Raw genomic sequence first — 27,407 nt, 5'->3', positions numbered from 1 at the left:
GCAGACGTACAAAGGCAAAATGTGAATGTTCCCCGAACAAAGGAAAAAAAGTGCAATAGGAAACTCAGGAACCTGTTTTTGACAGTTTCGAATCCTCTCTCAGTCAACAGCCCAAGGCCACGCTAAGAACGTGAAAACCATAAACTAACAACCTGCGTGGAAAAATACGTCACAAACATCAGTGGGGTCTCTATTCAGTTTCGAATCCTCTCTCAGTCAACAGCCCAAGGCCACGCTAATAACAATGTGAAAACAATAAACTAACAACCTGTGTGGAAAAATACGACACAAACATCAGTGGGGTCTCTATTACATTCCTGAATTAGCCAAAATATACCTTTATATATATTTTTTTTTAAAGCTTAAATAATGCATCGCTATTGAGGTCTGAACGCCTAACGCCAAGTAACCGTTCTATTTGTGGACAAATCCTAGGGAACACAACACGATGAGTGACTAATGAGCTCAGGGTCGCTCTGTTTGCTTGGTTCATTCGACTGGTAAGTCTGTAACACCGAGGTGGCGTTCGACTGTGGCCATTATTCTCTTTGTCTCACTCACGTCACTTCTAGGTCAACAGGGACCAAACCAGTTTGACTTCTGCCGAGAGTGTTTTATTACGCTCAACTCGCTCCCACGAGAAGAGAAAGAGAGAGAGAGAGAGAGGGAGGAGAGAGAGAGAGAGATTTTAACTGTCATTTGACTGTTCTGCTTCATGTACAGTATATGCCCCTTTGTAATTCTATTTGGTTGTTTGTTTGACGTGTGCTTTAATTATTTGCCGTATCTCTGATGTGTGTACCATCTGTCTCTTTTATTTATTTTATAAAAAATGTTGTCCCTTTTCCCCGTTACCCTTCGAGTGGACCTTTTGTCCTCTCGCCAGGCCGTTATTGTAAATAAGATTATTCTTAATTGGGCGGCTAGGTGGTGTAGTGGGCAAGGCGCTCGCCACCAATGCAGGAGACGCTGGGTTCGAGCCCAGCTCTCCGCATTGCTATCAGCTTGGCTGGTTGTTCATACTAATACAATTGGCAGTGTTAGGGGTGGGAAAGCTGATGGGTGGGGATTGGACGTTGTGGACAGCGACTCCTACAGGTCGGTTGGTGCGCCTGCGCAGCAGAATCAGGAAGCGACGGGGGCGGCGTGTCCCTCCCACGCAGACCCCCGCCGCTGAGAGATCGCGCTGTGCAGGTGAAAAGATGCGACGGCTGCCTCCTCGAGTACCGGAGGGGACACGTGATGTAAGGCGTCGTCCACATTGCAGCCGGCTTGTGGGAGGCATGGCCTAACAGCGTTCGAGACAGGGGAGGGTAGAATTGGACAATACGAAATTGGGATGGGAGAAAAATAGAAAATGGGAGGAAAAAGTAGATAAAAAAAAAATATTATTCTTAATTGACCTGCCTGGTTAAATAAAATAAAAAAATAAAATAAAGAGTGTGAGAGAGAGAGTGTGAGAGAGAGAGAGAGAGAGAGAGAGAGAGAGAGAGAGAGAGAGAGAGAGAGAGAGAGAGAGAGAGAGAGAGAGAGAGAGAGAGAGAGAGAGAGAGAGAGAGAGAGAGAGAGAGAGAGAGAGAGAGAGAGAGAGAGAGAGAGAGAGAGGGAGGGGACAGGAGATAACAGTGACTTCCTGCTATCCAATCCCAACTGCACTAGTTCTGGTTGAATATCCACCGCCACTAGCGAACATGCTGGTGAAATACACTCGAGCCCCACGGAAGTGACGGCGTGCCTCGTCTTCTTCATCTCACACACCTGCTCCTCCTCCCCTTCATACCAACGAAGCGACCGACGTGAGCGGAAGCACAACCAGTGGAATTCTGTCACGGCGGCTGCGGTCAGAGAGGGAGTCTTTCAACCGCCCCGGTGGCGGGACGGACGGGCCTCTCGCCGCACCAGTGTGGGGACGGGGGTTGTTCTTGAGGAAGCTGCCCCCCTGCGCTGTCTCGCACTGGTCCTCACGACAGCCAGTGGGGAGGGGGGTGGGTGTGTGTGGGAAGACTTTCAGAGGAGCGGGGTCACCGAGGGACGGGCTCCTCGAGCAAAGCTGAGAAAGGAGGGAGAAGGAGAGAAGAGTGACATGTCGGTGTGTCATTTACGACGGTTTCAAAGTGACAACAATAACACAAAAAAAATAAAGGACCCGGGTTTATTTCCCGTCGCATTGTTTGCTAATGACGGGAAATACACTTGGGTCCAAACTGCAACAGAATCCCAGTGAAACCGTCTATAGATCATCATAGATCAGATAAGCTTGTGTGTACATCAAAGCCAAAGGGTTGAAGGGGGTAGGTACTGTATGTAGGTATATACAATGTGGTAAATGGTGCATTCATATAGCAGCTTTTTATCCAAAGCGCTTTTTGTTCCTCACATTCTACCCATTCCCTCACACACCGACGGTGGAGGCGACCCATGCGAGGTGCCGACCTGCTCATCGGGAGCAGTTAGGGGTTAAGTGTCTTGCTCCAGGACACTTCGACACGCTGCCCGGAGAGGAGCGGGAATCGAACCGGGATCCTTCCGACTACCAGGCGACCGCTCTACCTCCTGAGCCGCTGTCTACCCTACAATGTAGCTACTCCCATATGATATTGTTGTATATGTGTTTATGTTGTGTTGTGGATAAATAGACACAGATAGAAGTCTATCTGGAAGTAATACATTTGTGAGCTTCTGTTTGAACCGCAGGTCAGCTCAAAACCGCAAAACATCCCTATAGCATTAAATATTCCTCCAATCCTCCTGGAGCCTTGTGCGATGCATTGTAACAACGTCTATGACTAGGCCCCCAGTAGCTCTCCTGTTGCGTCCCCCGTCACATGTGCAGGTCACGGCCACAATGCAACGATTGCCCTGAATTTGGGTCCGTTCCAAGGATTACAGACATCTCTCGTACTTATTAGATTGTGATGCAATTTAATCTTTCCTGAACCTGCGTCTACTTTCGATGTGGAGCGCGGAGGGATGATTTTAATCCGAGTCGAGATAGTTACCGACAAAAGCGAGCGGAATCCCTCGGGGTCTGTCCCCATTGGCCACAGTGAGGGGGACGGGCGCTAATCGCGTGCCTGAGCGTATCACTCTAGTGACTGGCTGGTCCTTAAGGTCCCTGAACGTATCACTCTAGAGACTGGCTGATCCTTAAGGTCCCTGAACGTATCACTCTAGAGACTGGCTGGTCCTTAAGGTCCCTGAGGGTATCACTCTAGAGACTGGCTGGTCCTTAAGGTCCCTGAACGTATCACTCTAGAGACTGGCTGGTCCTTAAGGTCCCTGAGGGTATCACTCTAGAGACTGGCTGGTCCTTAAGGTCCCTGAACGTATCGCTCTAGACTGGCTGGTCCTTAAGGTCCCTGAGCGTATCACTCTAGAGACTGGCTGGTCCTTAAGGTCCCTGAGCGTATCGCTCTAGAGACTGGCTGGTCCTTAAGGTCCCTGAACGTATCGCTCTAGAGACTGGCTGGTCCTTAACACTTTCAGAGCCCAAGCTTAATCTTGAATTACTGCTTGAATGCCCACCATCCACTTAAATGTTAGCGTTAAAAACGCCTAATCTATGTTTTAAATTATGTGTCTAATCTGCCCGTCGCTTATCAATGACTCGTTTTCCAGTCAACATTGTCGAAGCGGATTGTTTTTTTATCGGTTCATTTTCGTTTTATAGCATTTTGAAAAGCCCTCGTTTTCAAGGAAAATAAAAAGATTCCATGATAAACGGAATATTCTAGAATACACAAAAACGTTGTCATTTTTCGGCCTATTTATGAATCGTTTTCAAATAAACGCTAGATTATCGATAGTATATGTGTACGTATGCACGCTGGGGCCGCCAGCTGAAAATCGATTATCTGATTTCCTCAACATCACACACACACACACACACACACTCACACACACACATGGGGGACACGTTGATATCTCAGCTAATACAACTCTGATTATCCCAAGACTGGTAAAATAGATTCCTTACCTCAGATCAGATGTTCTCCAAAAAGATCATTCCAATTCCTGATCGCCATTCCAAAAATCGATCACTACTGTCTACTATCGATTGGCTACTGTGAATATATGTTCCAGGCATTTTCCCATCCCGCGATGACTTCCATGTTGAACAGACGGCTTGCCGGCTCAGGGAGCTAGCTGGCCCTGCCTCTACATATCACTGATCCCAGGTCAGTCTAAGCGACTGACGTGCAGTTTTCAGGGATAGACGATAGGGGGCGTTTTTTTTCCATTCTGAGCTGCTGATGGGGCTGGTTTACCAACGGGAGACTCGTTGATGAAATATGAATTCAGATTGCTAATTTAAAAAAAAACTATAAAAAAAGATAATTGTCGTGGTGGGCATTCAGGCATTGGGCTGATAAAACGTCTTATCACGTGGTGGGTACTGAAAGTGGTAATGTCCCTGAACGTATCACTCTGACTCTAGTGACTGGCTGGTCCTTAAGGTCCCTGAGCGTATCACTCTAGTGACTGGCTGGTCCTTAAGGTCCCTGAGGGTATCGCTCTAGACTGGCTGGTCCTTAAGGTCCCTGAGCGTATCACTCTAGTGACTGGCTGGTCCTTAAGGTCCCTGAGCGTATCACTCTAGTGACTGGCTGGTCCTTAAGGTCCCTGAGGGTATCGCTCTAGACTGGCTGGTCCTTAAGGTCCCTGAGGGTATCGCTCTAGACTGGCTGGTCCTTAAGGTCCCTGAGCGTATCACTCTAGTGACTGGCTGGTCCTTAAGGTCCCTGAGCGTATCACTCTACTAGTGACTGGCTGGTCCTTAAGGTCCCAGAGTTTGCTTGGAACAGGGTAAATCTGCATTTTGCTATGATGCCCCTCTAGCTCATGGAATGAACTCCAACAGTCCTTAAAGCTTGAGATTCTCCCCTCTGTTGCAGAGTTTAAAAACTTGATCTCCAACCTTTGTCAATCAAGTTATATATGTTTTAATTAATCTGTTATCCATACTTGTCCAATTGTTATGATTGTATATGTTGTGTGAGCTTAACTCTGTATGTTTTGCTTAACTCTGTATGTTTTGCTTAACTCTGTATGTACACTCGACGCGACTGTAAATGAGGGAAACATCGGTTGCCTTTCGAGTTTAAATAAAGGTTTGAAATGAAAGGAAATCGCCGCGTCACAGTAAGGTAAACGCTTGGATCCATACGAAGCCCAAAGTACGACCCACAAATCAATAACGTACAGAGTGAAGGGTTAGCGAAACTACAGGGTCAACTATCGCCGGGGCGCACGGATAGAAACCGCCGCGCTGTGAGTGGACAGAGAGATGGCTCAGCCACAGTGGTTTGTTAGCGTCAGGTTAAGAGATGTAATGACCCAGACGCCCGGCGAGGGAAGCATGACTGGCGTTCCAATCGTTCATTTTGTCCCACTGCTTGTAAAAAAAGAGCAAACAGGGAACAACAGCCTCGCCTCATCCCGAGTTAATTAGACGCCGTTACTAGAGACCCTCGGGGCGAATGGGGAACACAAAGAACCAAAGATGCGGCACGGTCACTTCTCAATAGGCCGTGTGATAAGAGAGCAACAGAAATAAAGTCACCGTGGGGTTAACGATCACGCGTACAAACAAGCCCTTTCAGGCTCTCAGTCCTACGAGAGAGAGAGAGAGAGAGAGAGAGAGAGAGAGAGAGAGAGAGAGAGAGAGAGAGAAGACAAGTCTCCGTCGGCAGCGTCATCGGGGGGCTCGTCTCAGATTTGGCGTTCCTTTCATCCCGGGGATTAGTGATTGCCGTTAGATTTCGCCGCTCTAGAGCGTTTGTTAACAAAAGGCAATAAGTGAAATATTACGTTTCACAGCCAGCAGAGTGTTGCCATGACAACAAGCCACAGATGTCACCGTGAACGGGTGGTTCTCGTCCAGCTGCACTGCTTTCGGTATCCCAGAATCCTCCTCTTTTCTTCCGAGGCGGCCGCGGGCCCCCTTTCCCCAGGTGTACACCTCGCCTTCTGCGGCAAGAGAGAGAGGGGGGAAGAGAGGGGAACGCCAGACAGGTCTTCAGATTCACATATTGCACCCTCAGGATTCATTAATCCACTCCGATCTTTTAATTGACATCTCTCTCTATCTCTCTCTCTCTCCCTCTCCTGCCACAGGAGGATTAACAGCACTAGCCGTGGGAGAGCAGAGAGGAACAAAGACTTCCCTGAACAATGAACATCTACAGGGATGACTGTGCCCCTGGGAGAAGGAGCTCAGCCTTCTACTGTCTCACCCTGAGCTATTTGAAAATGTTTGATATACAGTCGCTCATTTTTTTTTTAAAGGATTCACCTATTGCCTTTTTGCACATTATCTTGTGCATTTCTTTGCTTTGTGTCAAATCTAAGCTCTATTCTATCAAATTGGAAGTTTGAGCGAAGGTGTACAAGTTGACTCCTATTTCCAGTTTGATAAGAGTAAGAGTCAGAAAATATCAACTCCCAAATCAAATATCAAATATAAACTCCCAAATGAATGCATTTTGAAGTCCTTTTGTGGCGTCGGATAAGGTCTAATAAGTTGGGGCGGGACTTATTAGAGCAACCTCTGTTGCATAAAACTTGAGGAGGATTGTTAACTCATTCTGCGCCAATCACGGAAAAAGTCGGGTTAACTCACCAACCGTTCAGCGCCAATCACGAGAAAAGTTGGGTTTTTTAATCGTTATTTCTTTTATTAGCTATATCTATTCATTTTTCATCCATCCAGCCTGATGTTATCATTGGGAATGGGTCTGAGCTCGCAAAAGGGCAAATACCGCCGTCTATGGTGTAGTTTCTTTTCTGGGCCGATCTGAGCCGTGCGGGTGGGGTTTAAATACTCCAGCAGGACTAGCGTTTACAACGTTACATCTGCGATGCTGCCCCCCCCCCTTCATATGCAATGCCAGACAATGTGGGACGGACCTCCATGAGCAGTATTTGGAATGGCGATCAGATAATTGGATTATTTCTTTTGCATTACATCAGAGACCAGGTAAGGACTCTATATATCCAATCTTAGAGTCCAAGCGTTGATCTGATATTTCTTTCTACCGCGATCGAAGCTGTCTGTGTGGACTGTGTGTGGCTGTTTACCGTTGGATGCAGGAGGTGGGGGGGGGGAGCGCCACGCTACGAGGGCCATTTCATGTATGCACGAGGAGACATAATAATGATAATCTAGCATTGATTTCAGGAAGATTCGATAATCAGGCGAAAAATTACAACGTGATAAGTGTATTCCACTAAAACGGAAATGTACGGATGAAAAAACAATCTGTTTTGTGCATGTTGACTGGAAGCAACTCACTGACAATCGACGGGTGTATTAGACCCATAGCTATAATATAAGATATATTTTAAGCACTCGCAAATGTCGCAGTCTCCCCATTGATTAAAGCGATGGCGCTCTAGCGCCCCCTGGCGCCCCGACCCCTGGCGCTGATTGAGTTAATGTTAAATGTAAAAAAAAAAAAAAACATATGAATCTTCAAAAAGATCTTAAAAGTAAATCCATGACGTTGAATCTTCCTACTCACCAGATCCGATAGCTAGAGAGAAGGCATCTCCACATGCGGCCATGGTGATGCCCTGTAGTTCTGGTACTAGGTAAGGCGCCCGGCTGCTGCGGCGGGAGCTACAGCCCATCTGCCCGTGCTGGTTACTGCCAAAGGTGAAACACTGGCCCTTCTCTGGACAAGGAAACCAAATGAGTACAAAAAAACACAATTCAACTTGTGCTTAAAACGTGTGTATCTAAATGGTAAATGGTGCATTTATAATTTTGCTTATAAATACATACAAAAACCATATTTGTACGTAGTTTGTACAGGGTATTATTATGTCACTTCTACAGTCTGTATGGGATCTTTGAAGGGTGTCGTGTCAGCCATTAAATCACCTGTAACAGCAACAGAGTGGGCCGTTCCGATGTCAATGTAAATGATCTTCTCGATGTTCAGCGGGGCTGATTGGACAGCAGTGAAGGACAGGACCTCTTCGACCTGATCGGAGATGCCTGTCTCTTCTCCCTCTGCTATCTTGTCCAGTCCAAGCTTGTTGAATCTGACCCCAGAAAATGGCAACATAATCTAAGTACCGGTAACTAAAGAAGTGGCTGATTTTATTGAGAGACGACAACAACACCAACAACAATAACAACAACAACAGTATGCACTCCATTCTTCAAATTGAGGAATAATTCCTAGTCCTCAAAACTTTCTTTAATATTTCGGAATATTTCTGTAAAAATTACTTTTATGTTTTGTGTATTTTCAGGGTAAGATTTTCAAATAAATATAAGTTAATATAATCATATATAATAAATTAAAATATAATAATATATATAATAATAATAATATATATATTTATTTGAAAATCTTACCCTGAAAATACACAAAAGAAATGTATATATATATATATATATATATATATATATATATATATATATATATATATAGAGAGAGAGAGAGAGAGAGAGAGAGAGAGAGAGAGAGAGAGAGAGAGAGAGAGAGACCAATGGTTAATTAATTCAGCGCCAGTCACGATGATAGTCGGGTTAACTCGCCATCGCTTGAGCGCCAATCACGGGTATAGTCGGGTTTTAATCGTTATTTCTTTTATTAGCGATATCCATTCAATTTCATCCATCCAGCCTGATGTTATAGTTGGGAATGGGTCTGAACTAGCAAAATGGCAAATACCGCCGCCTACACCTTCCAGCGGGTATTGCACTTCACTGGGAATGGTGTAGTTTCTTTTCTGGGACGATCCGAGCCGTGCGGGTGGGGTTTAAATACTCAGGCGAGGTAGGCAGATACAACGATGCATTGGAACAGTAATCCCGCCCGCCCGTCATTGTGAAACGGTCGGTAATGTGGTACGGACCTCCACGAGCAGTATTTGGAATGGCGATCAGATAATTGGATTATTTCTTTTGCATTACATCAGATACAAGGTAAGAACATATATAAATTTGATCGTTGATCTGATATTTATTTCTACCCCGATCGACGCTGTCTCTGTGTGTGTATGTGTGGCTGTGTGCCGTTGGTGGCGTTGATTTCAGGAAGATTTGATAATCAGGTGAAAAATTACAACGTGTTTAGTGTATTCCACTAAAACGCTATTATCGCGTCTTTCTCTGGAATTACCCAAACTATACTCATTCAAAACGGTATAAAACGGAAATGTACTGATGAAAAAACAATCCGTTTTGTACATGTTGACTGGAAGCAACTCACTGATAATCGACGGGTGTATTAGAACCATAGCTATATGTAAAGGCCATATAAGTGTTTTGGTTATTAAGTAGTGGCTTATTTATGTATGAACACTAGGGGGCTCACCGCCTCCATTATGGCCCCTCTTCTATAAATAGCCTAGCTAATTACCGTAATCCCATGCACCTGTGATGAGGATACATTTTTCTACATGTCTCACCGTTTGGAACTGACCATGGAGCAATTGACAACTGTTCTGATTTAACCCTTCATTCACCATCATTCACCTTTGGACAACAATAAACTCTGTAAACAGCAGCAACTTGGGACATTCCATATTTACATCACAAACTTTGGGACTGAGTAAGATAATTAATTGCGGGTGCATCGTGGACACTACACTATAATTTAAGATATATTTTAAGCACTCGCAAATCTCGCAGTCCTCCCATTGACTTACAGCGGTGGCGTACTAGCGCCATCTCGCGGATTAAGCTCCGGCGCTGAATGAGTTAAGAGCTGGAGTGGAGAGAGTCTTTTATTTTTTCTCTCCATTTTGGAGAGACACTATGTTTTAGAGACAAATAAGGCTAACTCAACCTTGGATTTCCCCTTCACGTTTGAACCATGGAAAAGTAATCTTTTATCCAAAGGGACCTGCTGTATCTATACTTTCCACAAGCAACTTGTCCTTCCGCGTTCCCGTTTTGCGCTCTGATTGGCCACGCACGTTTCTGGTCATGTGACATGTGCGCCCAATCGTGTGACGGCAAGTACTTTGGACGGTTAAGCTTAGGCGCTCTTTCGAAGTTGGTTAAGGTTAGAGTTTGTCTTAGAGCATGGCGATAGAACGCCAGCCCTGATTCCAAACTCTAACCTTAACCAACTGCGAAAGAGTCGCCTAAGCTTAACCAGTGATAAACTAGGCGTTAGGTCGTTTGCAGGCTGTTCGACGCGGAAATGGGCTAAGACACTGCTCGTCATGCGATTGGGCGCACATGTCACATGACCAGAAACGTGCGTGGCCAATCAGAGCGCAAAACGGGAACGTGGAAGGACAAGTTGCTTGTGGAAAGTATAGACGCGGACCTGCTAGCAAGCTGTGCTAGCAAGCTCGTTCGTATAGCATATCGTATAGGTCCCGGGTCGTTAGCCATCATCAGGAGTGGGATATCCACTTTCGGGACCGGATTCCACATTCATTCCTCTGTTTTCCTTCCCCTGCAGAGATTGGAAATCCTGATCCGTAGCCAGCAATATTTATTAAATGATTTCAAACAACCTGAGAGCTCTCAAACTAAAGGTTAAAACAACAAAAAACTCTCTGCCTATTCCTGTGAACGTTTTTTGTTGTTTTAACCTTTAGTTTGAGAGCTCTCAGGTTGTTTGAAATCATTTAATAAATATCGCTGGCTACGGATCAGCTAGCCAAAAACACCTCTCCCAGAATTTTAAGCTAGGCTAGCTGATCCGTATCCGGTTCCATTAATTAGTGCTAAGCTAGGCTAGCTTGCAGCTGGATAGCTTTCTACTGAACCCACAAAGAGGAAATCAGTATCTAAATTCTTGTCTGACTCTGGCGAAGACAGTAAGCACATGGTCTGATACCAATTTGTGTGTATAATTCAACTATTTTCATGTTAATATTAATAATTAATTTAGGGTTGAAATTCCCTTTTAATACAGCTGTACGTTTTAAATAAAATAAAATGAAAAACTTCATTATAACAATTCCTTATCATTTTAGATTTAGAATAAATTCCACCATTTAGAGTTAAAAGTACAGTGTTTATGTGTATGTACAAAGTATAAAAGATAGATTATTAGGCTAATTATACCTTATATGGCATTTTTTTTGGAGAAGGCACCGCGCTGTTTAAAGTTAAGTTGGTTCATAAGGTTAACTAGTTCTGGCTTGAATCACACTCCCGTAGACACGCCGCCTCATCTGCATACGCTCATACAGTGGTGTCACACCATATCCCTGTCACGTGCCCCTGAACGGCGCCAAATATAAAGAACCCAGGTCACACCTCATACAGAAACAAACACAGTATACAGCCTGTATAACGTAGGGTCACATATATCTATGAAGATAATCATTTAAAAAAAAAAAACTGTGTGAGTGAGTGGTAAGGCTTGGCAGGAAGTCGAGAAGCCACAGGTATCTGAGCAATGCTGTTTCCACTCAGAGCTGAAATATGCCCCGTTGTGTTTACTCCTTTCACTCAAGACAGTACAGCCTGGTGAGTGACAGTAAGGGTGACAGTACAGCCTGGCCAAATCTTCCCGGACACTTTAAAATCTTTACACTTCTTACAATCTTCCTGGACACTTTACAGTTATTACTGTACATTTTACTGTATATTTCTGTATATTTTTGGCTGGATAGTTTATATTTAAGATTTTAGAATGTATATACATACCAGAATGTATATCCCGGACCGTATTTTATTCTTTATTCCATTTTATTCTTATTTTTTATATTATTATATTCTTATTCTTATTTAAGTCCTATTGACTACCTAAATGTTTATTGTTGTTCAAAGTGAGCGATATGTAGTGCCGAATTTCCCTCTGGATTATTAAAGGGTTTCTATTCTATTCTATCCTAAAACGTAGTGCTCTGCATCCTGCCCACAACGTCAGCGGGGGCGAGGGGGTTAGCAGCGGGTGAGAACAGCCAGTCACTGGAAGAGAATGCTGCCTCACAGGATATTACCGTCGGCCTAGAGGAGGGTAGAGTTACCACCACGCTAGTAAATGAAAGGGTATCATCACAGAGGATTATAAGGCATGTGTCGCTCACAAGTGTCACGAGAGGCTGTTTTTTTTGTGAGTTGCTAATGAATAAATGACACCTTGTGACTAAGGCTGTCCCCGAAGCCTGTTTTTGGGATTCGAACGTCATCAGGGTTTTTCGAACGAACGTTCGAACCTTCGTTTTAATTTTTTTTTTTTATCTTTTGCCCCCTCCATTTTTTCTCCGATTTTCTCCCATCCCAATGTTAGTCGTTATGCCAATTCCCAATCCCCTTCCTGGTCGCTGCGCACTTACCCCCCACAGTCGGTCTGGGAGAGTGGAGGCTACCACGACGTGCTTCCTCCGACACACGTCTAGCCAATCAACCGCTTCTTTTCATCTAGCAGCGCGGATTCTCACTCAGAGGGCGTAGCGTGTGGAAGGATCACACTATCCCACTCAGGTCCTATCCGCGCTTAGCAGGCGCCCTGACCGAACTGTAGGAGTCGCTGTTTACAACGACCCGGACCCACCCCGCCAGCTTCTCCCACCCTCTAATACTGCCAATTGTATTAGTGTGAACGGCCAGCCAAGCTGGTGACAACCCCGGAGCTGTGAGCTGGATTCGAACAGGCGAATCCAGCCGCTCCGGGGTTTGGTGACGAACGCAATCTCCGTTACGCCACCTGACCGCCTCCTTCGTTTTTAATAAAAAAATATATATATATATTAAAAAAATATATATTATAAAATATATATATATATTTTTTTTTTATATCCTCAAACTAAATCCTCAATTTGAATAAAGTGATTAATCTGATTAAATTAGTATTTTATTAAATCAACTTTCCATCCCCAGCCCCAGCCCAGGGAGAAGCCCCAGCCCAACTAAATCAATTAAATCAACTTTCTTTAATGAATATAACTCAGTTTCTTTTAATACTATAATATTAGTGTAGCCTAATCTTTATCTGCAACTGTGAATAAAAACCAGAATGAATAAAAAAAATTAAAATATTTTTAATAAAAAATAAAAAATTCGAATGTTGATTTAGAATTCGAATGCCAACGTAACGAACGAAGGTTCGAACGTTCGAACGTTTGGGCTCAGCCCTACTTGTGACCCCCGGCGTCGCTCATACAAAGGCTGTGCTATCTCATTAACACAGTAATACATTTCTCCTCCTATATACTGTACATTAGGGCTGCCGATTAGATTCGATTAGATTCAAATGTATTGTCATTATACAGCACAAGTACAGTACAACAAAAAGAAGTTTGGCATCCAACCAGAGTGCAAATGTAGCAGTAAAGTGCAACAGCAATATACAATGTACAGGTGGTTAAACTGGGTACAAAATATACAAATTAGTACTACTGAGTGAGTATAGTGCTAACTAATCAGATGCATGTACAGAGTTGTATTATATAAATAGAGACAGTATGATTACTACTGGCCAGCAGCGTAACTAGTGAGAGTAGGATATGTACAGATATAGATATAGTAAAGGACTATGTGCAGGTAAGTACAGACAATTGTCTCTAAGAATACAGTTTGAATATGAATGGACTGAAATGAGGCAAATTTGAATACAATTTTAATATTAATGATAGAATGTAATGTATATATTATCACCACATCAAAGGAGGCGTAAAATGCTTACAATTAACAAGTTCATTGTCTGTTGTATTTTGTTATGATGGGTATTATAGGAAACAATCAACACCCATATATTGGCCTGTTTTGCGGGCACAACTTCTCAAAATCACAAAAAATCAATAATGTTTATATTTATCTATTTAATTATTTACATTCGACTGGGAGTTTCGCGTTCAAATTCATATATATATTTACTTTTTATTTTAATGAAATTTGAATGTTGAAATTCATTCCAACAGCCCTACTGTATATATATATATAAAATATATGTTTACCTGTTGCTTCCACAGGCGAGAATGTTGTGCTGGGTGCTAATGATCATGGAGCAGTCCACACCACACAGCACCTTCTGCGCCTCAAACTCCACAGGCACGCACACCTGCTGGGGGCAGTTGTGGGAGTCCTGGGAGCCGAGCCCGAGGCGACCTTCCAGACGGAACAACAGAGGGTGCAGAAATCTGAATCACCTACAGTCGTCAAATGCCAAGCATTCCATGATTTCCCCATGACATATTTCATAGTGCAATTTCCATGACCATGGCGCGTTTGTGCTACAGTTTGTGTTACTGTTTGTGTTACTGCGTGTGTTACTGCGTGTGTTACTGCGTGTGTTACTGTTTGTGTTACTGTTTGTGTTACTGCATGTGTTACTGCGTGTGTTACTGCGTGTGTTACTATTTGTGTTACTGTTTGTGTTACTGTGTGTGTTACTGCGTGTGTTACTGTTTGTGTTACTGTGTGTGTTACTGCATGTGTTACTGCGTGTGTTACTGCGTGTGTTACTGTTTGTGTTACTGTGTGTGTTACTGCATGTGTTACTGCGTGTGTTACTGCGTGTGTTACTGTTTGTGTTACTGTGTGTGTTACTGTGTGTGTTACTGCGTGTGTTACTGCTTGTGTTACTGCGTGTGTTACTGTTTGTGTTACTGTGTGTGTTACTATTTGTGTTACTGTGTGTGTTACTGCATGTGTTACTGCGTGTGTTACTATTTGTGTTACTGCGTGTGTTACTGTTTGTGTTACTGTGTGTGTTACTGCGTGTGTTACTTTGTGTGTTACCGTTTGTGTTACTGTGTGTGTTACTGTTTGTGGTACAGTTTGTTACTGTGTGTTACCGTTTGTGTTACTGTTTGTGTTACAGTTTGTGTTACTGTGTGTGTTACTGTGTGTTACCGTTTGTGTTACCGTTTGTGTTACAGTTTGTGTTACCGTTTGTGTTAACGTTACAGATCTTGTTTGGGGACAAGCTACAATTGTCATTGTAGATGGGTGTATCAAAAGGTTAAGGTAACTAGATCTACCCGCAGTTAAACCTGACAGTACAGACAAACAAGATTTTCAACACGTGACATTTCCAAATCTTTGTGGACAACTTTCCCAGGCCTGTTAAAAACTATTTTAACAATATTCCAGGGTTTGGACCCTGTAATAATAAATAATGCCAAAAAAGATAATTTAAAAAGAGAGGTTTGAGAAGTTTGATTGCTGGTGCCACATTGTTAGGTGCCACAACCCTCAGCTGGAGACATTTTTCACAGGTGCGGCGGACCAAGACTCAAAGAATACTGCACCCACACACTGATATCTTTACTCAAGTATCACTTTCATGAAGCAATATCACTGTGCGGGAGCGGTATTCTCTTACAGACACCATATGAAAAATGATTGTGTAGGCCAGCGATCATTTTGTAAGAGCACCGGTGGCAGGCGTCACATTTTCCAAATGGTTGATATCTCAGTCTTAACCCTTTCACTACCACACTATAGAAGGTTAACCCTTTCACTACCACACTAACCTTCTGTAATGTGGTAGTGAAAGGGTTAACATTCTGTATTGTGGTAGCGAAAGTGTTAACACTTTGTAGTGTGGTAGTGAAAGGGTTAATATATCAGTCTTTTATGAATGAAACTCTTCCAAGTACAAAACAGACTAAGTAAGTAAGAATATAACTAGCTCGCTCACCATTGTCTCCTCTTCCCCAAGAGAATACTTCCCTCTCATTGGTCACAGCAAGTACATGCGAGGCGCCGCATGACACCTGAACCAACTCATAGCCGAGTAGGGCCTCCACTATCTTGGGCTAGGTACAAAAACAGAGGAACATCAAGCAAAATCCCATATCACTGTTATGATAGAGCAGTGGTCACCAACCCGTCGATCGCGATCGACTGGTCTATCTTTGAGACCTTCCCTGTAGATATTTCCCTGAAAGAAAATGTAAAAAAAAAAAAAAATGTATCTTTCCCTGAGAGTCCACATTACAGTTCTACTTTTGTTTTGATGTGAAAAGTGATGCTGCATAAGATGACTGCACTTAGCACTGGCTGAGAAAGTACATATTACAGTTCTACTTTGATGTTTTAATGTTGGACCAAAGCATTGCATGTAATTAGAATACAGGCAAATAAAAGTAATTTTGTTTAAAGTACAATCTTGGCTGTCTTTTTCTCTCAACGCTTCAATAGGTAGATCTTGCCTTCACCAAAAAAAAAAGTGATCTTGGGCTTAAAAAGGTTGGTGACCACTGTGATAGAGTGTCCTATTCACTTGTTCATCCAAAACCCAAGAATCGACAGGAACATATTGGTCGTCTCCCCTTTTTGGTTCATTACATTCATTGTACCTCAAGTTTACATCATCGATAGGCCATGTCATTATATGGCCTTGTTATAATTTGGGGCAAATAACTTTAAGTTACATATTTTGAAAGCTCACATGCTATATATCAAATAAAATAACAAATAAACAAAAGAAATTGCATGATCATGTATTGTGTTTATGTAAAAATTTCGACATTATCTCGCCACCCTCTGTAAATATTATCAAACTCCTCTGACCTCGTCTTTCTAAAGACTCAAGCGATGGAACAGTAATATATATATATTTGTGGAAAAGGCTCCCCCTTGACTAGTATATTACACTCTTGTACAATATACTAAACATGTAAAGGTACCGAAATCTGGTACCGACTGATCTAACGTGAATTGGTACTCGGTCGGTACCCTTAAAAGTACAGCGGTCAGTACACAACTCTAATAAATAAATAAATATATAAATAATAATAATAAGAAAAAAAAACATTGTGATATCTCTCCCTTGAAAAGATATGATATATATGTGTACTATCGATCGATTCCCAAGCTACTGCAGGGAGCATTAATTCTGATGCAGCTCATCTTCAAACTCACAGCTATCAAATTTATAGACCTGAAAGTAGCCTGCTAGCTACTCAACGCATCAAGTGCAATTCACACCACGTGGTAATGTGGTTTCAGATTAAGAACATGTCTTACCGGCTCCGTATGCATATTGAGTATATATTTATATGTATATATATGTATATGTATATATTTATAAGTATATGATTATATTTATTAGTATATATTTATATGTATATATTTACAAGTATATATTGTATATGTATATATTTACCTGTGTTACGTCATTGAAGTTACCGTGTCCCAGACATCCGTTGCTTCCGCTGCCAAATGTCATGATAATGCCTCTGTCTGAAAATGTAATACAAAAAAAAAAAAAACATCAAATAAAATAGGAGATTAGAGGGACTATTAGTTGATGGCTTGCTGGGTGTATCATTGTGTGGACCAACAGAACGCCTATAATCCCTAACAAGGGAATACTAATCTGCCTCACCGCGGTGATAAGTAGCGATGAGCGAGAGTCGACTGAGCTGGGAGAAAGGTTCTTTAATCCTACCTTATCTCCTTTCACTGCCGGACTAATGGCAGCCGCCTTAAGGCTACTCTTGACTAACAGCGCCTCTGTGTGAGCGCGGGAGGAAGACGGCGCGCCTCCGTAAACGCCAAGTAAGCGCGGAAGATTCGATTTTTGCGAGTGGGAACCGTCCCGATGCAGGACTAATGGCATCTTGTCAGAACCGCGGTGAGAGAGGTGATTGCATCCACACTTTCTACAACGTGGCTTCGATTCGCATGCCGTCTCAGAGTTTTATGATAGCAGCCGTGCTGCGGTGTGTGTGTGTGTGTGTGTGTGTGTGTGTGTGTGTGTGTGTGTGCGTGCGTGCATGCGTGTGTGTGTGTGAGGGCAGAAAACAGAGTGTAAACATTGATTTCCTATAGTTCAACTGTCCCGACTGCTGAGCTGACTGGACACCGACGCTGCCGCCGCCTCTTTCCCGAGCCAGACGGACCACGGACCTGTCATGCAGGTGGTGAAGAGATCACCGCAGGCCACGGACTTGATTGTGACTCCAGACTGGCCCTCCAGGAAGCGTGAAATGAACTGAGGCTGCATCTGCTCCACCACGCCCGGCAGGCTCGGCTCCCCGGAACCCACCGATGGAGCCTGTGACAGCATATGATTATAAGTAAGCATAGAGGTCGACAGTCTTTATGATAACGTGTTGGAAAAAAAGAAAACAAACTCCTAATATTACACAACATGACACTCTCTAGGGAACTAGAAGAGTTTCAAGTTACAAAAAACTTGTACGAAACATTTCTGTGCACACATTCTAAATTCTCATAGCCGAGCAGGGCCTCCACTATCTTGGGCTAGGTACAGAAACAGAGGAACATCAAGCGAGATCTATCCCATAATTACTGTTATGATAAGAGTATCCTATTCACTTATTCATCCAAAACCCAATAATCAACAGGGAAATACTGGTCGTCTCCCCATTTTGGTTCATTATCTTCATTGTACCTTGAGTTTACATCATCCATAATTTGGGGCAAATAACTTTAAGTTACATATTTTTAAAGATCACATGCTACGTATAAATAATAGGGTTTGAGTACTGTTCACATTTTAACTGATACTGGTACCGGTATCGGTACCCAACGGTATCTTTTTTCGGTACTTAACTCTCTCTGTAATAACAAAGAATTTAAGCAAGCATTACAATACGATACTCTAGGAAACTAGAGAAGACAAAAGTACAATAAACTCATAAAATACTTTTCTGTGCACACGTTTATGTAAATTCAAAGGCCATATTCAGCGGTACCTCCGGCTTGGTCAGTCATCCCTACAAACACAATAAGCAGTGTTCACAGGTGGGAAGCCGGTTGGGTATGAGTCCTGGTCGTTGCAAACAGCAACTCCTACTGGTCGGTTGGGGAGCCTGTTCAGCAGGGAGAGGATCTGGGGGGAGATAGCGTGAACCTCTGCACGCGTTTCCCAGTGAAACTCCTCACTGTCAGGTGAAAAGAAGTGGCTGGCGACTCCACATGTATCGGAGGAGGCATGTGATAGTCTACACCCTCCCCAGACCGACAGTAGGGCAGCATGTGATAGTCTCTACACCCTCCCCAGACCGACTGTAGGGCAGCATGTGATAGTCTACACCCTCCCCAGACCGACAGTAGGGCAGCATGTGATAGTCTCTACACCCTCCCCAGACCGACTGTAGGGCAGCATGTGATAGTCTACACCCTCCCCAGACCGACTGTAGGGCAATGCACGCAACGACCGGGAATGGAATTGGCATAACGACAGAAAAAAAAATTTAATAAAAAAAGTCAAACAACTACAGGAGCACACAGTCACCTCCCAAGTAATGAGGCGTCCCGACTTGGTGACGCCCATCCTCTGTGTGCGGCCCAGCGACACCTGCAGCACCTCGGTGTTGAGCATAGGCAGACGGAGGGGCGCCGAGATCCCACTGCCCCACGTGTAAACCCAGGACAGCGGCAGGGAGTGCAACTTGCTCGTTCCCGTTCCCATCATCCCATCTGGATCGGCGGAGGAATAAAACATGCATTTTACAACTGTTTCTGTTCAGAAGTCATGATGATAATAATAATAATAATAATAATAATAATAATAATAATAATAATAATAATAATAATAATAATAATAATAATAATAATAATAATAATAATAATAATAATAATAATAATAATAATAATAATAATAATTATTATTATTATTATTATAATTATAATTATAATAATAATAATAATAATAATAATAATAATAATAATAATAATAATAATAATAATAATAATAATAATAATAATAATAATAATAATAATAATAATAATAATAATAATAATAATAATAATAATAAATAATAATAATCAACTTTATTTGAATAGCACCTTTCATACAAGAATTGCAGCTCAAAGTGCTTCACATGAGCAAAATAGACAACGTGTAAGCCATAGAAACCCAAATTACAGTTCCCCACATTAGGATCCAACATCCCAACAGGCCTCCCTGTTTACGGCTCGATCGTCACACATAATATAGACAATTGTAAAATAATAAAAGAGTAGCAAAATAGTGCAATAGCGCAGTGCAATAAAACAGTTAGTAAAGTAGAATAGAAAATATGCAATAGAACAACAGGACTAACCTCTGGATCTGTTGCCAGGTACTCTCCCCCCTGGTCGACCATGAGACTGCATGCTGGAGAGCGGTTTCTCGATTCTGGTAAAAACACGGACCCAGTAAATGTGGGCAAGGCGCAGTGGGCAAGGCGCTCGCCACTAACGCAGGAGATGCTGGGTTCAAGCCCAGCTCTCAGCGTTGCTACCAGCTTGGCTGGTCGTTCATACTAATACAATTGGCAGTATTAGGGGGTGGGAAAGCCGGTGGGTGGGGATCAGACGTTGTGGACAGCGACTCCTACAGGTCGGTTGGTGCGCCTGTACAGCAGAATCAGGAAGCAACGGGGGGGCAGCGTGAGCCTCCCACGCGTTACTCCTCGCCGCTAAGAGATCGCGCTGTGCAGGTGAAAAGATGCGACGGCTGCCTCCTCGTGTACCGGAGGGGACACGTGATGCAAGGCTTCGTCCACATTGCAGCCGACCAGTGGGAGGCATGGTCTAACAACGTTCGAGACAGGGGAGGGTAGAATTGGATAATATGAAATTGGGATGGGAGAAAAATAGAAAATGGGGAGAAAAAGTATATATAGACTATTAAATGATTGGACGCCACTTGTGAGATCTTTTCTTTAAACTCACATCAGTGGCCATATTTCACAACGTAAGTCTATTGAGTCAACCGAGTCCATGTGTTCGAGACGCTTACCTGCGCATTTTGACATTGCCTATGTCCGTGTAGAGGTTAAGCAGAGGCCTGATGCACACGGGCAGCGCCATGATCTCGTTGAGCTGAGGCCGCTTGGACGGGTCCAGGTTGAGCATGTGGAGGATGAGCTGCCGTAGCTCTGGGCTGTACCGGTCGGATATCGGCGCGAAGGTACCGCTCATGATCCTCAGAACCAGAGCGGGTAGGTTCTGAAATAGGAAGAACAGAGAGCCGACGTCACCGGCCGGATCATGGAAAAGTGAGCTATTGTAAATAATATGCTGTTTCTAACGACTTCTATTAAAAGGTAATATCTGTGGGCGGCTACGTGGCGTAGTGGGCAAGGCGCTCGTATTAGGGGGTGGGAAACTGATGGGTGGGGATCGGGCGTTGTGGACAGCGACTCCTACAGGTCGGTTGGTGCGCCTGCGCAGTAGAATCAGGAAGTGTCGGGGGCAGCGTGAGCCTCCCACGCGTTACTCCTCGCCACTGAGAGATCGAGCTGCGCAGGTGAAAAGATGCGACTGCTGTTACCTCAAGTACCGGAGGGGACTTGTGCTATGTATGACTTAGTCCACATTGCAGCCGGCTTGTGGGAGGCAAGAAACAGCGTTCGTGACAGGGGAGGGTTGAATTGGATGATACGAAATTGTGATGGGAGAAAAATATAGAAAATGGGAGAAAAGATGAAAAAAAAAAATAGAATCTGTGATGCTGTCGAACACAGAGACCTCTAGGCAAAAGAGCCCCGCTTGGTACTGCGCTTTGTTTACATTTTAGTTTTGGTCTGACGTGTGGGTTTAGTGAATTATTATAATGTTAATTTCACCATTAGTAGCGACCCCTCCCCTACACCCACTGAAATCCAATCCACACATCAGACAACAAAAAAACAGAAACTGTAAACAAAGCACAGTACCATGTTGTCACCTTTTGCCTAGAGGTTGTTGTTTGATGACATTACATATTATACCTTTAAGGTACATTCATGAACTTGAAGTTAACTCTTCTATGACTTTTTTTTGCTAATATATGATGCATCTTTATAATGTATTCCAATGCCGGCAAACAGAAAACACTTAGACAGCATTTCAAAGAATGAAAGGAAGATAATTGTCAATGACTCAGGCAAAATGCTGCACTGGTCTAACTGGAACTCTGCACTTTACACTTGTTATATATATATGTATATATTTATTTAAATTATTAATCTTCCACTGCACTTTTTGTTTTTGTCCTGTGTCTGTTGTTATTGTTATTGTGAAAAAAAAAGAAAAAATGCATACACTCACTGTAATGCCGCAACAATTTCCTATGTGTTTACACAAATGGCTAAATAAAGGAATCTGAATCTGAATTCAAAACCATCAAACTGGAGTAACGATTCGTAGGCAGGGTAGGTAGGTCTATAATGACAGGGGGAGGGAAAAGGTTTTCGTACAGCGGCCTCGAAGGCTCTCTTGAGACTGGCCAGCTCATAGAGCACACAGCCCAGTGCCCAGATGTCGCTCTTCTGGTTATAAGGCTTGCCCTCACACAGCTCAGGGGAGATGTAGCACGGCGTTCCGACCACCTACAGAGACGGACAAAGGGATTAATTTGCATTAGCGACATCCATGACATAATTGTTATGATTATGAAGGCAAGAGAGTATACGTGCCTGCCCCCTCCTCCCGTCCCACCCGCCTTGCCCAGCTGCTCCATCTGTTTGTTCTATATTATAATATAGTATAGATTATTATTATATTATATATTATTATTATTATTATTATTATTATTATTATTATTATTATTATTATTATTATTATTATTATTATTATTATTATTATTATTATTATTATTATTATTATTATTATATATATATTATAAGCTTATTATCTAATAAGGTAATATTTTTTATGTATTACTTTAAATTATTCTAAGATGGTGCTCACTGCCATGTAGAGATGTAGTACAAGAGCTTTTTGTTCATTCTAAAGTCTCTTGAAGGGGGGGAGGTAAATGTCTAAAAGGCATGGAAGGACAGCCAGATATCTTGCCTAATATTGATCAAGGAATCTATAAAAATGGAATGGACTGGAATGTCTTTTGTAATGTCTGTGGTAACACCATTTTATTTTTATATTCAGTTTTATTATTTTAGTTATTTCCATTGTCATTATTGTTGTTATCATTATTGCTATGTCCTGTGAAGTCCTGTTTATTGTTATTATTACTGTACTGTGTTGTCTTGTTTCATGTAAAAGAATTTTTTTTTAAACAATTATAAAAAAAAAAAAAATTATGGAATGGACTGCATTTATATAGCGGCTTTTATCCAAAGCGCTTCACAACTCGACGGAGGTGAGACCATGCAAGGTGCAACTTTGATTTTCTCATACTTCTCCATCGATGCACTGAAACAGTTCCGTCGTCTCCAGGCAACCCTTCCCTCCTCCTACAGGGGACAACTAGGGACAAAAAGTAATAGAACCGGGAACCTTCCAATTACCAGACGACCGCTCTACCGCCTGAGCCACTGTCACCCCCATACAGTGGCATACAATAGTCATCTCTGAGAGATGACCAAACCGGGCCACAACAAGTAAATAAGGGCGTAGGCCTACAGTACAGGCGACTACGGCAAGACAAGAGGAAAGTACAAACTCACTGTGTACGCTTTGCTCTTGCTGACGAGTATCTTCGAGATTCCAAAGTCGCCGATTTTGACTATCATCTGGTGCTTGTCGAGCAGGATGTTCTGAGTCTTCAGGTCTCTGTGCAGGATGAGCTTGTTGTGCACGTGGTACATGGCCAGCAGGATCTGCACGAAGAAGTGCAGGATGGTGTCCTCGTCCAGCAGGGAGTTGCAACGCTTCTGGATGTAGTCGGCCAGGGTTCCTCCTGCAGGCCACGCCGACCGGGGACGACAAGAGGTCTGGTTCAGCTTTGCTACGCCGTGATGTTGGAAGTTGCATCGTCATTGTTCAGACAGTTACTACGACCTTCCCCAGAGCACAAAATGGTAAATGGTGCATTTATATAGCAGCTTTTATCCAAAGCAATTCACACATTCACACACCGACGGCAGAGGCGACCGTGCAAGGTGCCGACCTGCTCATCGGGAGCAGTTACGGGGTTAAGTGTCTTGCTCAAGGACTCTTCGACACGCTGTCCGGGAGGAGCTGGAATCGAACCCGGGAACCTCTGGATTACCAGACGACTGCTCTACCTCCTGAGCCACTGTCGCCCCCCCTACGACCACTACCCCGGGGACTGGCATGTGAGGAAGGACAGAGACCAGCTGATACACAGCAGCACAACACCAGAGCCTGGGAAGAATGTGAGCTGTACACAAAGTGTTATGTAATGAACATAAGGGGATAAAGTAATGATACAGTACAGCGGTTGGCCTACCTGGGGCTTGCTGGTTCCTGGCTTTATATGTACGCTACACTTTGCTTACTTCATGTCACAGCCAAGGCAAATTAACATTAACAGACTGAAACAAACTTCAGATCCCCCGGGGCAACGGTACGTCATGTCATCTCATTTTGCTTTTACTCTGAAGCATTTTATATTATTACCTAAACATAAGATCCGGCCCACTTATTTGTCATTTGTCAAACACTTCACTCCAAAGTTGTTGAAAGGGTCCGACTTCTCAACATTTCAATGGAGAGTCTGTCCGTTTACTGGGCGCTGCTGCCATGGTGAATCGAATAGCGACTAGGAGTGAAAATAACAAAGTTATTAATCTAGATGTCAGCCCCCAGTAAACAGACAGACTCCGCCTGTGATATGAAGCAAGCAAAGCGTAGCGTGCATATACAGCCGGGAACAAGATATCTTATCTTATCTTATCTTACAGCAGTAGTGTAATACTGGGGCATACTCCATAGCACAGCAGTAGGCCTACCTGGGGAAGTGGGGCATACTCCATAGTACAGAAGTAGGCCTACCTGGGGCATACTCCATAGCACAGCAGTAGGCCTACCTGGGGAAGTGGGGCATACTCCATAGTACAGAAGTAGGCCTACCTGGGGCATACTCCATAGCACAGCAGTAGGCCTACCTGGGGAAGTGGGGCATACTCCATAGCACAGCAGTAGGTCTACCTGGGGCATACTCCATAGTACAGAAGTAGGCCTACCTGGGGCATACTCCATAGCACAGAAGTAGGCCTACCTGGGGCATACTCCATAGCACAGCAGTAGGTCTACCTGGGGCATACTCCATAGTACAGCAGTAGGTCTACCTGGGGCATACTCCATAGTAAAGCAGTAGGTCTACCTGGGGCATACTCCATAGCACAGCAGTAGGCCTACCTGGGGCATACTCCATAGCACAGCAGTAGACCTACCTGGGGCATAGTCCATGGCACAGCAGTAGGTCTACCTGGGGAAGTGGGGCATACTCCATAGCACAGCAGTAGGCCTACCTGGGGCATACTCCATAGTACAGCAGTAGGCCTACCTGGGGAAGTGGGGCATACTCCATAGTACAGCAGTAGGTCTACCTGGGGCATACTCCATAGTACAGCAGTAGGCCTACCTGGGGCATACTCCATAGTACAGCAGTAGGCCTACCTGGGGCATACTCCATAGTACAGCAGTAGGCCTACCTGGGGCATACTCCATAGTACAGCAGTAGGCCTACCTGGGGCATACTCCATAGTACAGCAGTAGGCCTACCTGGGGCATACTCCATAGTACAGCAGTAGGCCTACCTGGGGCATACTCCATAGCACAGCAGTAGGCCTACCTGGGGCATACTCCATAGTACAACAGTAGTAGGCCTACCTGGGGCATACTCCATAGCGATCATGAGCGCCTTGTCTTCCAGGAAGTTCTCATAGTACTCGATGATGTTCGGGTGGTTGAGCAGCTTCAGCACCTGGCACTCGTTCTGGGCGGAGAGGCGCTCGTCGCGCGACATTTGCTCCACCGGGATCTCCTTCAGGATGACGAAGGCCCCGTCGCTGCGCCGGCGGCACAGGTGCACGATCCTGATCACAAGACGAGGAGGAGGTGAAACAAACAACATGCGTGTCGGGGGGCGAAGTCAAGTCAAGTCAGCTTTATTTATCTAAACAAGAAGGAGCGCTGCAGCGTCTTTGTAGTGTGAATCCAGTGTTTAGAAGGTGCTCTTTGGATATAGGGGAGCCAGTTGGAAAAAAACAAATAAGTTCCAGGCACTCTTCATATATAAAAAAAATATTTAATAGGTTGCTTAGTTCATAATAGAACAATAAAAAAAACACCAACATGTTTCGGCCTCTGTATCGGCCTTCTTCAGGGCATGTTCTTTTTATTGTTATATTATGAACTAAGCGACTTATTAAAGCTTTTTTTAATATGTAGAGTGCCTGGAACTTCTTTGTTTTTTCAGCTTTATTTATACAGCACATTTACAATGACTAAAGGCCAACCAAAATGACAGAAAAAGGTATAGTACACTAAAAACAAGAGCAAGGTGCAATATAAAAGAGACAATAAAATAGATAGAAAAAAAGTCCAGAGTAACAGCAAACGTAATGTACAGGTGGCAGGCTGACTCTGGTCAAAGGCCAGGGGAAAAAGGTGCGTTTTAAGCAGCAGTCAGCAGTCATTTAAAATCATTGCGGAAACGGACGGAGAGCCAGCGGAGTGAAGCCAGGACTGGTGTAATGTGGTCACATTGTTGGTACCAGTGAGAAGACGGGCAGCCGCATTTTGGACCAATTGTAGGAGATGGAGCAGTGACTGGTCAATGCCAACATACAGCGCATTACAGTAATCTAGCCAGGTTGAAATGAAGGCATGGAAGGTGTCCAGCCTTCTGGTCAGAGGAGCACATTTGGAACATTGTCAATTCGAATCCCTGTAATGGCTGGGAGAGTCTAGGGGAGAGGTAAGGAAGAGAACAACAACAACAAATGTATACTCTCTTTTTACTCTTTTTGTACTCTGGTATGTCATAAATGTCTCAATCAATCAAACAGCCACCACAGTAGGCTTATAAAACGAGTATTGTGCCACATGCTGTGTTGCTCTCATTTAGTCTTGTGTTGGAAATGCAGCGCACCCTTCCTTCACAGTGGTGCACTCCGTATAATCTTCATACATTTTTGCCATGTTTTTTTTTAATGCTAAATCGTTTTCTTCTAAATAACTAGCAACTGATGGGTTTGGATAAAGGTAGTGGAGTAAAAAGTACAATATTTCATTTGAAGTGTGGTGGAGTAAAAGTACCAAGTTCCCTAAAATGCAAATACTCAAGTAAAGTAGAAGTGCCTCAAAACGTTTATTTGTTTATTTAAGTATAATACTTACACATGATACGGTACTTTGTTACTTTACACCACTGTCTATGGTGTGTAACTTTTTATTTATATAACCTTTCATTCCCTGTGCCCTGATTTTTGTACGGTATGCTAAAAATGTGATAAGCAACATTCAGCATTTATACAAAAGGCCGACCTAAAGTTTTGCATTACAACACTAATAGTTCAAATCCATACGTGCATTAGCAGATTCTTCTCGATTTTGGGTGGCGCACTGTATTCGTGCCTTGACTCATCGCCTACATTTTGTAAAAGTATATCTGTGCGCACTTTAAATGTCAGCTTGGCAGCCGGAAATTTGCAAAGGACGACGTGGAATGAATTACGTGAATATCGAATAACAATTCAAAGTAAGTAACAGTTAAAGCCAACTTTGGATTTACCCAAAAGCTCCTCTTCCAACAACTTTGATTTTCTCATACTTCTCCATCGATGATGCACTGAAACAGTTCCGTCGTCTCCAGGCAACC

General features: G+C 43.4%; 1 protein-coding gene across 1 annotated transcript; it reads right to left on the bottom strand.

Annotated features, from left to right (window-relative positions):
* Positions 1–1,682: 1,682 nt before the first annotated feature.
* On the bottom strand, positions 1,683–27,407 carry nek8 (NIMA-related kinase 8). The gene is made up of 15 exons (XM_084322862.1): positions 27,321–27,407; positions 25,415–25,620; positions 23,284–23,516; positions 22,075–22,206; positions 20,634–20,842; positions 19,954–20,027; positions 19,143–19,327; positions 17,789–17,936; positions 17,043–17,119; positions 15,573–15,690; positions 13,885–14,035; positions 7,886–8,049; positions 7,524–7,676; positions 5,812–5,970; positions 1,683–2,050 (listed from the first exon to the last, which is right to left on the bottom strand). The coding sequence occupies exons 1-15, from the start codon at positions 27,365–27,367 to the stop codon at positions 2,022–2,024; spliced, it is 2,085 nt and encodes a 694-aa protein (XP_084178988.1). The 5' UTR covers positions 27,368–27,407; the 3' UTR covers positions 1,683–2,021.

Source organism: Notolepis coatsorum (assembly GCF_963971535.1).
Source record: "Notolepis coatsorum genome assembly, chromosome: 1".
Classification (NCBI taxonomy): domain Eukaryota; kingdom Metazoa; phylum Chordata; class Actinopteri; order Aulopiformes; family Paralepididae; genus Notolepis; species Notolepis coatsorum.
The sequence above is the reverse complement of the archived record's forward strand: the minus strand, read 5'-3'. Positions and strand labels throughout refer to the sequence as shown.

What these genes read in the sequence shown, in the direction of transcription:
- nek8 (XM_084322862.1), bottom strand. Translation starts at nt 27,367, where the DNA reads ATGGAGAAGTATGAGAAAATCAAAGTTGTTGGAAGAGGAGCTTTTGG. An exon ending in GACGCCTCATTACTTGGGAG is followed by an intron (nt 17,937 to 19,142) that starts GTGACTGTGTGC and finishes ATGCTGTCACAG; the next exon opens with GCTCCATCGGTGGGTTCCGG. An exon ending in TTGGGGAAGAGGAGACAATG is followed by an intron (nt 14,036 to 15,572) that starts GTGAGCGAGCTA and finishes TCCGTCTGGAAG; the next exon opens with GTCGCCTCGGGCTCGGCTCC.